Source organism: Ostrea edulis, chromosome 10 (assembly GCF_947568905.1).
Source record: "Ostrea edulis chromosome 10, xbOstEdul1.1, whole genome shotgun sequence".
NCBI lineage: Eukaryota > Metazoa > Mollusca > Bivalvia > Ostreida > Ostreidae > Ostrea > Ostrea edulis.
The window spans coordinates 32,015,525-32,029,096 of NC_079173.1; the positions used below are offsets into that span (position 1 = coordinate 32,015,525).

The following is a 13,572-nucleotide window of genomic DNA, read 5'->3' on the forward strand; positions in this document are numbered from 1 at the left end:
AAGGTGATTCCACCCGAGGGTTGCAAAAAAGCTGTGAAACCCGAGGCTTTGCCGAGGGTTTTACCGCTTTTTTGCAACCCCGAGGGTGGAATCACCTTAATATTTCATGGCAACTCATAAGAGAGTATTTTTCTCTCATATTTCTAGAGTTTTCCGTTTTCCTTGTGCCTAGAGACGCCATTTTGAGAATTTTCCAATTAATTAATATTTCGCTGTACATTAAAAATAACACCAGAATCGAATTCTACGACCTTCATTTTGGCAACTACGTTGCCGACAAAAAAATCGGTCGACGAGTGTATAAGTGAATTGTATTAGAGTTATTCCTCTTTGAATAAATCAATAATCAAGGTGATGCGTGACGTAACTCGACAGTCCATCAGCGCGAAACATTTTGACAGACCTAATCAGAATATGAATCCACAACTGCATGTTTTTTTCTTAGAGGAGCATTGATATTGATATTAATTGAGCAGTTATTTAATGACGAGTGTGTGAAGAGAGATTCCAAGTGGTTTTTGTTGGTGAATATGGGCATGGCTAGACTTTCGTTTTCCACGCGTGCAAGGACTCGAGTCTCATGGATATTGAAGGCACTTATTTCACCTGAAACACGGACAGTAGACGTTGACAGAGTGAATTTGGAGGTAGGCTTAGAACTAATAGACCGTGTGGGTTGGGTTTCTGTGAACTGGCATAATGCACCGGATGACATCTAGGTGTATGAGGAATTTGTGACTGTTGTTGAGTGTGCAGTAATTGTTCAAGGAATGTGTATTTTTGTGTCCGGTCACATACACCTCGATATTATCAGGGACATTACAATCTGTCATTTTTTGTACAAGAGCTTTGCAGACGCTAGTGTTCGTCAATCGAGGGGTATTCCCAATCGAGGCGAGGTAAGTTGCAAGCTAGTTGTGTATTGATTATGACGTCACGGGATATGTAAGATAAACGTCACGTGATATGAAAGATAGAAATATCTTGCATACCTTTCTTTCATAGAATATCTGCAAACTTCCACCAGAGTTCGTTTGCTCACAAACCAAACTCTTCCACTTAGGCATTATGGGATAGCGATTTCTTAGGCCGGGTATACTGTGACGTCACTGTAGAATGACGAAAAAACATAACGTCAAACGTAAACAACGTTCAAAACAAGAACGTAAACATCAAGTTCATTACTTTACACAATAATTTGAACAGAGTCTCCCTACTTTTTAATGATCTTTTGATCATTTTATGTTTAAAATAAAATCCATACTTTTATATTAATGCTCTTAATATCAATATCTTCAAACTTTTAACTGCGAACTACTTCTTTAGTGTAATTTGTCTACGTGATAATCGCGGACTCACAATATACAAATCTGTATATTGTGGTGCGTCACATAGGAGAGGTCTATTCGTAGGCACTGTGACGTAATGAGGCCTCGACGGGGAGTTTGAGAATATCTGTATCTTACATACGTAGATATGAGAGAAAGAAATATATTACATACCTTTCTTTCATAGAATATCTGTATCTTACATACGTAGATATGAGAGAAAATATCTTCTTATGTCAGGAGTGGATTGCCCATGAGACCTAAAGATCAATAGGGGTCATCTACTTCTTATTTAATATTATTATGTCCAGTTTAACCCTTGACCATATGACCTCAAAATCAATAGTGGTCATCTTCTCCTGCAGATGTACCAGTGTACCAAGTTTGATGTCTGTCAAGCAAAGGGTTCTCTAGACATTGAGCGGTCAGTATATTCCTATGTCCAGTTTGACCCTTGACCATGTGACCTAAAAATCAATAGGGGTCATCTACTCCTTGGGATGTACCGGTGTACCAAGTTTGATGTCTGTCAAGCAAAGGGTTCTCAAGATATTGAGCGGACAATGTCTTCCTATATCCAGTTTGATCCTTGACCATGTGACCTCAAAATCAAGAGGGGTTATCTTCTCCTAAAGATGTACCAGTGTACCAAGTTTGATGTCTGTTCTCAAGATATTGAGCGGACAGTGCCTTCCTATGTCCAAAGTAGATTGACCCTTGACCTGAAAAACAATAGGTGTCCTCTTCTACTCGTAACCAACCCACATATGAAATATCATTACGATCAAGTGAATGGTTCTCAAGATATTGAGCGGACAACAAGTGGTGCAAAGCAATACACGCCCCTCTTCTTTGAAGTGGAGGGGGAGAGGGCATAAAAATCCATGAATACCATTTTGGCATTATATAAATCAGTAAATATTATATAAACTAGAAATTAACACTGGCATGCATAAGAGGATATAGAATATAGGTCAAAATCAGACATAGGAGTTTTGAAGCTTAGATGAATAAAAATAGAAAGTAAATGGAATATTGTAAATTACACGGGGATTTGTTGTGATTGACTTGTGTTTGAAAGTGGAAGTTGTATACTGAATAATGCAAAAATGCGATGTCTACATCTAAGTGAAAAAGTTAAGAAATTCTTTGATATTCAATAGTGAACTGCATTCTCCAAATTGTAGAGATCTGCCTCTTCAAGTTTTCTTCATAATACACTTAATGAATGAATATCAGATTCGGAAACATCGAAGATCCTTACCCCGGGGCCTGAAATTTTGACGACGGGATTATAATTGTCAGCTACCACCACTATAAAAAATGGTAATGATACTCTTTCTGATTATGGAGACCTGCTCCTCCAATTACATGTATTATTAATAATACATTACACTTGGTGAATACACATCGGGTTCGGAAACATCAAAGAATCCTACCCCGCGGCCTGATATTTTTAGGGTAAATTGTCAACTCCCACAAATGTGACAAAATGGTGATGGTATTCTATCTCTCTCTCTCTCCCTGGTTATGGAGATCCATCCCTCTAATTTTTACTCATAATGCATTATCATTTAACTGAATATACATCGGGTTTGGAAACATCGAAGACCCCTACCCCGGGGCCTGAAAGTTATAAAGTAGGGTCGTAGGGTTATAGTGATCATCTACCACCACTGTGAGAAAATGGAGATTGTGCTGTCTCTGGTTGTGGAGATCCATCCCTCCAAAATTTAAGAATAATACATTTTATTATATAGCTAATAAATAGTCTATTATAAAATCTGCGTAAAATCTAGAGAATGTTAGCGTTCAATATCCTGAGAATTTATTGAACGCTAACTTTGTATTGCGTAAATTGTATGCGCCCGAAACATTCCGAGTACAAGAGCGTTCAATATTGACTTTTAAAAGCAATATGTTTTACTGTACATAAATTATGATGTCCCAATTTACAAAATCCGTTTGCTTCATGTATTAATGACGGGTTAAATATTGAACAGTTAAGAAATGCATGCTGACGATGCTGTTATTGCACATCTTCACCTAAGATGCCAATATTGATGAATCCTCATCTATTTTGGAGTAGTTTGAGTGAAAAGGGATATAATTTAACAACTAAATACTTTAGCTATATAAAAAAAATGGGTTATTGAACTTATATTGGTGAATATTGACACTTGTTGGCTGTCAAAATGCACTCGCAAGCTCGTGCATTTTGGCAGCCAACTCGTGCCAATATTCACCAATATAAGTTCAATAACCCTATAGTATGTATACTTATTAAATATGAGAGCACTCTTAAAAGCAGGTTAACCTCCAAAATCAAGAGATTACAACCTATGAAATTTCTCGCCATAAGAAATCGAAGAAATACAAAATATGAAAGCCCTACCTTAAATACGTGTGGGTTTTTTTTTTTTTTTTTATTATTTGATGATCACGGTATCAAGTCTGGGTGTCAAACTTTATTGTACAAACTTTATGATCATTGGCTATCATGATTACTAGCATGAACTGGAGTTTCATTTTGTACATTGCTGATTGTGGTTTCCGACTTGTTCTGATTTTTTTGTTGTTTTTTGAGTAGTTAATCATGGTTTCTAACACAGATGAAAAAAATGGAAACGGACCGGATCGATTGTACCCATTCTTCAAATTAAGTAAACAAGAAAACAAATCTATAAAATCCTACCTTTTGTTTAATTTGACCACGATTTCCATCATTTATTGTTAATTACTGATGTACATAATTTTGTTGGTATATTGTAAACACAATAATCTAATATCAACATGTGTTACACATCTTCCTCGGACGTTTCGTAGTGGGTAGATCTTGGTCTCTTGCGCTTCAGTTTGAAGACGACAGCAGTGATGACGGCCGTTGCCACGGATACTATCGTCATAATGATAACCATCAGTACAGCAGTATTTTCGGTGACATCGCTACCAGATGACTGAAATACACAAATAACCACTGGATAAAACAAAGTACAGAAAGTACTGATAGAATTTGACATGTTTCCCCATTTTTATCTGAAATGCTGCTACAAGATGACTTTGGTACTTGATTATCATATTCTTTAAAAAAAATCGTGTTATTCGTAAGATATATAACCCCACAGGTTAAAGTTTTACAATCGGATCTCCTGCCGAAAATTCACATAACAGAACTATTATAAATATCATTTCTTTATGGATTTAGAAGGGGGGAAAAAAACTTTACTGTACAGCAAACCTCTACAAGAACAAGCTCCCACAGAGTTGTGAAAACTGGTATCTTCATTCATTATGAGTTATCTGTGGGTTTAAAATCAATCTACCTTTACTTTGAAATTTTGATTTGTACTGACGCATGTTGCATTGTTTTCGTCCGTTCTGTCTATACAGTTGCGGTCTCCATTACACACTAGGGAGCTGGCTATACATCTGGGAAGATAAAACAATTAAATACAAGTCACAGTATGTAAACCTTTTCCAACTTCCAGCTTAGAAGGGCTTAAATAAGAAAGATCATTGACCAATAAATAATGACCCCTTGTGCGGATGATGTTGAGGTCAGTATGAATAGTTTCTACTGGTTCCTACGAGTAAGTGCTTGAGGATAGCATTGAGGCGGACGACCATATTAGTATTTCATCAATTCCCAAGTATTATACAGAAGTCCGTGTTAATGTTATTATGCATTTAAAGGGGAAGGCAACCCAAAAAATTTTTTACGTGATAAATGATAGGATTTAACTTGATTTTGTCATACTATTCTGTTGATATACGGCCTAGATAAGCGTCAGTACTAATTTGAAAACGTTAAAAATCGAAATTCCCGTCATCTATAGAGGCTGCCATGGTGTAGAACTCTTTTAAGGAACATAAGAACTCTTTTGTATTCAAGATAAAAAAAATCAATACTTTTGACGTCACACCGTCTGTTCCGGTTTTGAGATTCTAAAATCATGTGTCAGATTTTACGAATAAATAGGTTGATGCCTTTCTGTTTTTGTTTCCCCCCCCCCCCAAAAAAAAATTCCTGACCCTACCAAGTCATTTGAAAAGAAAAGACTATGTAATTGAAAAATAAAGACAATGTGGATCCCTCATTTGCGTAATTCGAGACATTTGCTAAGCTGCAATTTGCTTGATCTGCGACTCGACTGAACTTAATTTCTTCTTGCAAAAGAACGGGCTCAAATCTATACGGCTCCAAACTTAACTGTACGCGATTTGTCATGTTTAGAGTGCTACTAATGAAATAATCCGGAACCGACGGTGTGACGTCAAAGGCCGCTCTCTTAGCGGCGGGTAATTTAAGATACATGATAGATTAATAGTGGTTTAATCGTTAAGCAAGGGTTTTTTGTTGTTAAAGACTGTCATTTACGATATCAGTAAGCAATACTTTATTCATAAAAGCATCAATGTGGTTAGGGTTGCCTTTCCCTTTAATGATAAAACATCAAATGGAATTCAGCCTCGTTCAGACAGTGTATCATTGAAAAAACACACACGCACGCACAGACACACGCATGCGCGTGTGTGTGACTGTGTATGTGTGATCCAATTATTCCCACCATGTGAAGGTTTTTGAATTGATGAATTAAATTTAATTATTTTCAATGAAAATTGTTCCTCATTATTAAATCCCGTGGGAATCCGGGTTAGAAAGGTCCTCAGTACCCCTTGCTTGTCGTAAGAAGCGACCAAATGGGGCGGTCCTTCGGGTGAGACCGCAAAGACCGAAATCCCGCCTCGCAGCAGGTGTGGCACGATGAAGACTCCTTCGTGTTCAAAAGCCATAAGCGCCGAGCACAGGCCTAAATTTTGCAGTCCTTTACCGGCAGTGGTGATGTCTCCATATGAGTGAAATATTCTCGAGCGGGACTTTTAACAACATATAATCAATCAATCCTCAATCTTTAGCTTACTAAAATATGCTTCCAATGAAAACAATTAAACTTTGTTCTTTAAACAACCCACGGGAAACCTCTGTTAGCCCGTTAAAGCAAAAACAGTGGCCATCCCAAATATGAACCTGACAAATAACTCGCTACTGCTTCAGCATATAGTTATGTACCTGTTGTCGTCACAAAGGAATTCCGATTCCGAACACTTTCCGCCGGACGATTCCGTGAATGGCGTCAAAATTGCAGTGAATTCCCAGCCGCCGTATGGACGACCAATTTTTGTTGTGTATAACATGGTGAGATCGCCCTGAAAATCCACCACATAATCCGTCCCTAAAGGCAATACAGATCGAAATGAAGTCAGCATTTTTTTTTAGTGACTAATAAGTCTTTAATGATATGGGTTCTAGAAATGTATTCCAAACATCTGCGCATGCTGTGGGTGCGTGCAGGCGAAGCTTGCGATTTAAACTTTTAATTATCTTGGGTGAAATTCAGATCATAGATTTATTACAATGAATGGAAATTTGATTTAAACAAAACATCATGGACCATGTAAATAAAAGAGAGTAAAAAATAAAATGTACTGGAAATAAGGTGAAACAAAATCCCAAGAGTCCCAATGGGCCACAGGGCTCACCTGACTTACCTTGGCACAGTTGTCCTTCACCTAAAGATTTTTACCCCCTTTAATCCTATGACAAATTTTGACCCCGTATTATGACCTCAACCTATCCCCATGGTGACCATCTTATGATTTTACGTAATGTACTAAACTTGAATCCACACAGCATGGGGATGTTTCATATCAATGTGGCCCTGCTACTCTTGAAAAGTTTTTTTCTCTTCAAAACATGCATGTATTTTCATGTAAATTCTGAACTCCAGTTGAAGTCTAATCCTACTTAAATATGAATCGGCACTACATTGGAATGCTTACATATCAATAACTAATTATAGCAGGCTGTTTGGCAAAGAGTATACATGTTGTACATATAATATTCCAATGTCATTCCGGTATTTTTTGTTTTACCACCCTCTTCCGCCATGATTTAAAAACTTTAATCTGCATTACCTGAGGGCGCTTACATATAATCATTAATCATTGATTTGACTAATCAGGGTCCTGCTGCTCATGAGAAGATTTTTAAAAAATAATTTCCTCATATATTACGAGTATGTATACATGTATTACCCTGTAAAAATTCGATCCTTCCCGGACTTTGATTTGAATGAATTGAAATCTGCACTATCGGATGTTGTTGCACACTTGTTATTCTTTACAAGATTTTCCACATATATTACCAATGAAAATTACCATACCCCATTGAGACCCCGACACTTCAGGGCCCTGATTTGAATAAACAGGAATCTGCACTACCTAGGGAGGTTTGCGTGTTAATATGAATAATCATGACACTGTTGCTCTAGAGATATATTAGATTTTTAAAGATTGGGGGGGGGGGGGGGGGGGGCTGATTTGAATAAAGGTAAATCTACACTACCTGAGGATCCTTGCATATTTTAATGGTCCTACAGGTTGTTCTTGAAAAGAAGAATCTAGATCAAATTTTCTATATATCCCTATGTAAAACTTTGTAGGGACTACACTAGAATATCAAAGTTGCAATATGTGAGGGTTAATGTAAGAGTATCGCTCCATTCCTTAAAAGTAATGGACCGAGGTCCATTGCTTTTAAGGAATGGAGTGATACGAGTGCATTGACCCACTTAAAATCCACCTTTGCTGGGCCCCTTGCTACTAAACTTTGTGCATTTTAATCATGTCTTACGTTTTTCATTCTTTTGTTGCATGCATTTATATCTACTTGTATAAAGGTTGACCTACTTTCCGAACACTCCATTCCTGAAAAATAATGGAGTGTTCGAACAAAAGAATGACGTCATAGGTGGATTTTAAAGGAGGGGGAGGGGTGATTGATTGTTTTTATAAAAAAATTTACGTCCCCGAACTCCAGAATTTTTCACTCATTGAGAAAACAGGCAATTATATCGCCCGGGTTGAAATTTACTGTTAAACAGTACTCTTTAATAGTAAATTTCAACCCGAGCGACATAATTGCCTGTGAATGAGACGGCACCAGCTGTAGGTGAAGTATCGCAAACTTAGACCTATGCTTTGCGCTCAGGGCCGTAGCAGTGGTGGTTCTTTATCGTGCCAACGCCTGTCGCGACATGGGATCTCCGTTTTAAGCTCATTTACGTGATTCTCACTTCTAAATGCCGAGCGTTTGGAAAAGGGGCAATCACAATCTATGTTTAATGTTAACATCTTAGGTTTGACGCGGCCATGGCACGAGCGGTGTTCGAACTCACGACCTCCCGGTTACGAAGCTAATGCTCTACCACTGAGCTACCGCGACCGGTTTGGGGGGGGGGGGGGTGATTTGAACAACTGATATACAATGTACGTGTCAGATATAAAGTATGGGGCATGGTTTGAACAACTGTGAACCTCCACTCCTTAGGCAAGCTTTTACATATCAAGTTTTGCCTGTTCTGGTGGTTCTTAAGGAAATTTAAATCTTAAAACATGTCACCTATATTTTCACTATTCAAAAAAAAAAAAAAAAAAAAAAAAAAAAAAAATATTTTCCCTTTGAAAAGGGGAACAACTCTTCATTTCAACAATATCCAAGGATGCTTTATAAATCATGGCAATTTTGGTTAAAATGGCCTTGTGGTTTTGGAGAAAAAAATAAAAAGTGTTAATATTTACGGACGGAGTCAGTCGGACGACAGACAAAATGATCAGGAAAGCTACAAACTAGTCATAATACTATACTATCTAAGAGATGTTCTGAGTGAAAAGGAAAATATTTTGAGTAGTTTTGTGTTAAAGTGTTTTCTAGTCGGAGTAAGTGGTGTGTGATAAATTACAAAATTCTGAAAAATTAATAAAGATACAATTGTGTATTTCAGATTACATCATTTCTGCATTGAAATTTTATGACTGCATCATGTTCAGGACTATCACTTTCTACCAAGATATTTCTTTATATTTACATTTTACATTGACAACACTGCAAAATTCATGGATCATACACGTTTATTAACCTGTGGGGAAATGGGCGAGATAAAAAAAATGTTAATGCACGTTATGAAAGGGTTTGTCCAGAATTGATTTTGTTCGTTACATAAACATTATAATTTAGTATTATCATATATATATATATATATATATATATATATATATATATATATATATATAAGCGGTCTTGTATCTTCTCAGATCCGAGACTTTAAGAAAGTAGGGTCTATCAACGAACTCTTAAATGAACATAACTGCCCTAAGTGAAGAAAATTTCACTTTATTTGGATACCCTGCGGTGGAATTCTCGCCACGCCGTCACACGCTCACGAGTTCATTGCTATTTATTAGAACTGATACGATTCACCGAAATATCGATACTGTTCAATATAAACGCTCTATTCAATGTTCGATTCATTGCCACGATTTTCGGTTAGATACCTTTATTACACATGGGTGCAATAAAATATATCATGCTCAGCCTGTACTCATCATTCCTACCTGCATGAGGGACAAAATAGCGTCGAATAACGTTCAGACTGTTTGACTTGAGGCTCACGAAAATAATAATGAACTTTATCGGTTTAAACAGAGCCAACAGACATCTTACCGTCTGGCAACATTTTCTTTTTTAAATTATGATTCATTGGTTTCTTCTGTAAAGTGTGTCGTATTGAAAATATTGATTCGTGGTATAAGTATTGCAATACGTATTGTATCGTGAAGGGGGCATATATCGTTTCAGCCCTACTATTTATGTGTTGTATGTATAAATATTTCGAATGCAATGTGTATCATGTATGATCCTCTTAAATGTGCGTTAAATAACTGTATCCCATTTTCATTTTCAATGACCGTGTAGCGTGTGACAGTGTGGCGAGAATTCCATCGTCATCGAAAGCAAGTTTTTCACTTGCCTAGATGGTCGAGCGGTCTAGCGCGATGGTTACATGCTGCTAGGAGATTTGGTTCCCGCAGGTCGTGAGTTCAACCCCGAGTAGGGGCGGAAGTAGGTATCCAAATAAAGTGAAATGTTCTGTGCTTTATATATATATATATATATATATAATTTAAAGAAAAAAGAAAATAAACAATAAAAAAAATTGATATGGTGTACTGAACATACACAGCCACACATACATTTGTATATACATGTACCTACCACACACGCACATGGTCCCTATATGTTCCTTAAAACCTTACCATTTGTAGAATTGGCCCCGCAAAACGTATTTGCTTCGGAAGAAAGACTGGGTGAGACATCCAACTGGTCAGCACACGAACCATTCTGAGCAAAGGACACAATTAAAAGCGTGCGGGTACCTGGGAAAATATTTCATACGTCATAGTAATGTACTAATATATACCGTACTCATAGGATCCAAGACACACGGAAGTACGGGGAGGGGGGGGGGGGGGGTACTCCTGGATACTTCTATAGAAAATGAATTCAAGTTTTGATATGTAATTAAAATGTTTATATCTATTCAATCCTTATAAGAAAAAGAAAAAAAAAAAAAAAAAAAAAGAATAAGATGAAAATAATTGTAACTTCACAAGACAAATTACCGAACAAATATGACAAACTGAAAGTGATCAAAAGTTTCTCAGGAACTTCAATCCCTCGGCTGATATAACATTTCAAGTGATAATATTATGAAGAACTCCAGAGATTTTTAAAATGAAGTAGATCTAAATATGTTGTTTAATCATACATTTATATTTATTTATTAAATAGGACACACACTTTTTTATTACATATCTGATATAGGACAACAACTTTTTTTAATTCTAGAAGATAGAAAATAGTTTTTAAAAAAAAGGGAAATATGGAATGCAACGGTCCCAACTCCCCGATAAATATTGACCGGTCCCTTAGTGATCAATACATTTCTGTTTTAATGTTTATTTATATCACGTTTTCATTTGACGCCATATTGTTTCTCATGACCTGTACATAGATTTGGTAATGTGTTTATTGTCTTGTAGACCTTCCGTTAGAGCAAGTTTTATTTTTAGATCAATGATAAAATACACGTACCTGGCTTTGAATTCCATTTCATTTCACAATTCGATCCGTTCATGTAAAGGGAACTTTTCTGTGATACGACCTTCGCACTTGAAATCCCAGTTCCAAACACACGTACAGGAGAATTCTTACAAACTCCCAAGCTGTCAATCGTTATAAATGTCTCCCCGGCACGGGATACGCATATGAATGATTCCAGGGCATTAAATAACACTGGAACCAATATCCTTATTTGATAACCTTCCATGTCTACGTAGAACCATATCACGTCACCGCGGTTTTGCATAGGATGACGTAACTACAGGCGAAGGAAGCAGAAATGTGAGATACCAAAGGCAAGGCGGATCTAGAATTTTTATCAGGAAGTGTAATAATGCAAGAATGGGTGGGTGCATAGGAGGAGAGGGGGGGGGGTGCATACTGTTTAACGTCCCACTTGAGAATATTTTAATTCAACTCATATGGAGACGTCACCATTGCCGGTGATCAGGCCGCATGCTATGCACTGCGCTCGGCGCTTTCATGGCCTTTGAAAGAGCAGGGAGGGATCTTTATCGTGCCACAGGTCTGCTGTGACACGGGCCACGGTTTTTGTGGCCCCATCCGAAGGACCGCCCCATTTAATCGCCTCTTACGACAAGCAAGAGGTAATGAGGACCTATTCTAACCTGGACCTCCAGGGGCGAGTGGGTTGAATGATGCATGCATGGGTAAACGGGGGCGGATCTAGGAATTGGGTTAGGGGGCGCAACTTAATGAGGCAGGGGTCTGAGGGCCACCTTGCGACCCCCTGTGGGTCCAGGGCAAAGCTCCGGTGGGGGGGGGGGACGAAGCCCTCGGAAGTTCCTGTGTTTTACAGATTTTATAGGGCTTGAGATATGTCTCAGGGCTATGTAGTAATTTTTACTATTTTCTGTCATTTATAATTATGTGAAATTCATAAAATGACGCAAATTTTAAGGGTTTTGGGAAAAAACGTAAGTTCTCCCAATAAAATTAATTCAATAAATCTAAAGATTTTATCATCTATTTCTCCGAGAGTGGAAGAAATTATTGCTTCTTTTATAGTTTACATTATTCCACACAAGAGACCACGATTTACCTTAAATTTGAAAATTTTAGGGAGGGGTTAAATCCTCCACTGGATAAGGTCTAAATCGTAATATAAGATAATTATCCCAAGAATGCAAGAAGCCTGGGCGACTTTTCTCTTTACCCCCCCCCCCCCCCCTCCCTCCCAAAGTTGATGTTTAAGATTATATATTTAGTCGTCAGATACTCTACCTTGTCATATCTTGTCATACAAAAATGGTGATGTTTGCTCGTTTTATATTCATCAAATACTTGGAAAGTTTTGTTTTGTGCACGCCTCGGGTACACCATTTGTTAACTAAATTGATGAATGTGCTGACGTCATAATATTTCACAGTATTTAGAGTAAGAATGAGGACAATCAAGAGGTATAACAGTTTAAAAATAAATTTAATCCATTTAAGAACACCATGAACATACATAATACGTTTGCAAAATGCCAACAAACAAAAAACAAAAACAACAAAAAAAAAAAATCCTTTAAAATCACGTTTCTATCTTCATAATTTTCAGAATGTTTATTTTTTGAATCCAAGAAACCTGAGAATGCGATCCCTCCATGGTCTCACCACACGGGGTTCTTCCGCAGGAGAAAGTCCCGTGGTGCAGAGGAAACTATACTGTAAAGACCTGGGTTTCATGAGCTTGGTCTTCGCTTCTTTGTTCTTGGTAGAATCCTGGGTATCTGGTGCAAGTTTAAAGGTTTCTATACTCGATAGAAACAGCTTTCGGGGAATAAACTTTGGTATTTTCCCTGTTTCTAATGCAGTAAGCTCCCCAGGTTTGTCCAGTCCACTTTTGACTAGCTTGGTTTTCTGTTTTAACTCTTGTAATTTAAAATATTTCTGTAGACACTCATTTTCCATTTCCTGGCTCGCATCTGAAGTGTTCACATGCATTGTTTCTACCATAATACTGCCGGCATCCTGATCTAGTTTCTGGGCTGCTATATCATGGAAAACTATTGCACATGCCTTTTCGACAATGCTCCGGATATAATATGCTGCAACATCCTCTGTTTTTATATCAAGTTCTTCACCACTGATCTCAGGAACAGAATGTGTGATTTGTCCGTTCTCTGCATTCGGTATTGCCTGTCCGCTCTCAATGGTTGCCTTGTCTTTTGACTCTTTCTCCAGCACTGCCTCTCCAGTTTCTATGCTTGTCTCA

At 37.6% G+C, this 13,572-nt stretch overlaps 1 protein-coding gene across 1 annotated transcript; it reads right to left on the bottom strand.

The window, feature by feature from the left end:
- Positions 1-4,012: 4,012 nt before the first annotated feature.
- LOC125656723 (neuropilin and tolloid-like protein 1) lies at positions 4,013-11,590 on the bottom strand. The gene is made up of 5 exons (XM_056150978.1): positions 11,323-11,590; positions 10,485-10,604; positions 6,400-6,562; positions 4,682-4,757; positions 4,013-4,285 (listed from the first exon to the last, which is right to left on the bottom strand). Exons 1-5 carry the CDS (start codon positions 11,555-11,557, stop codon positions 4,127-4,129), a joined length of 753 nt encoding a protein of 250 aa, XP_056006953.1. The 5' UTR covers positions 11,558-11,590; the 3' UTR covers positions 4,013-4,126.
- Between the last annotated feature and the right edge of the window lie 1,982 nt (positions 11,591-13,572).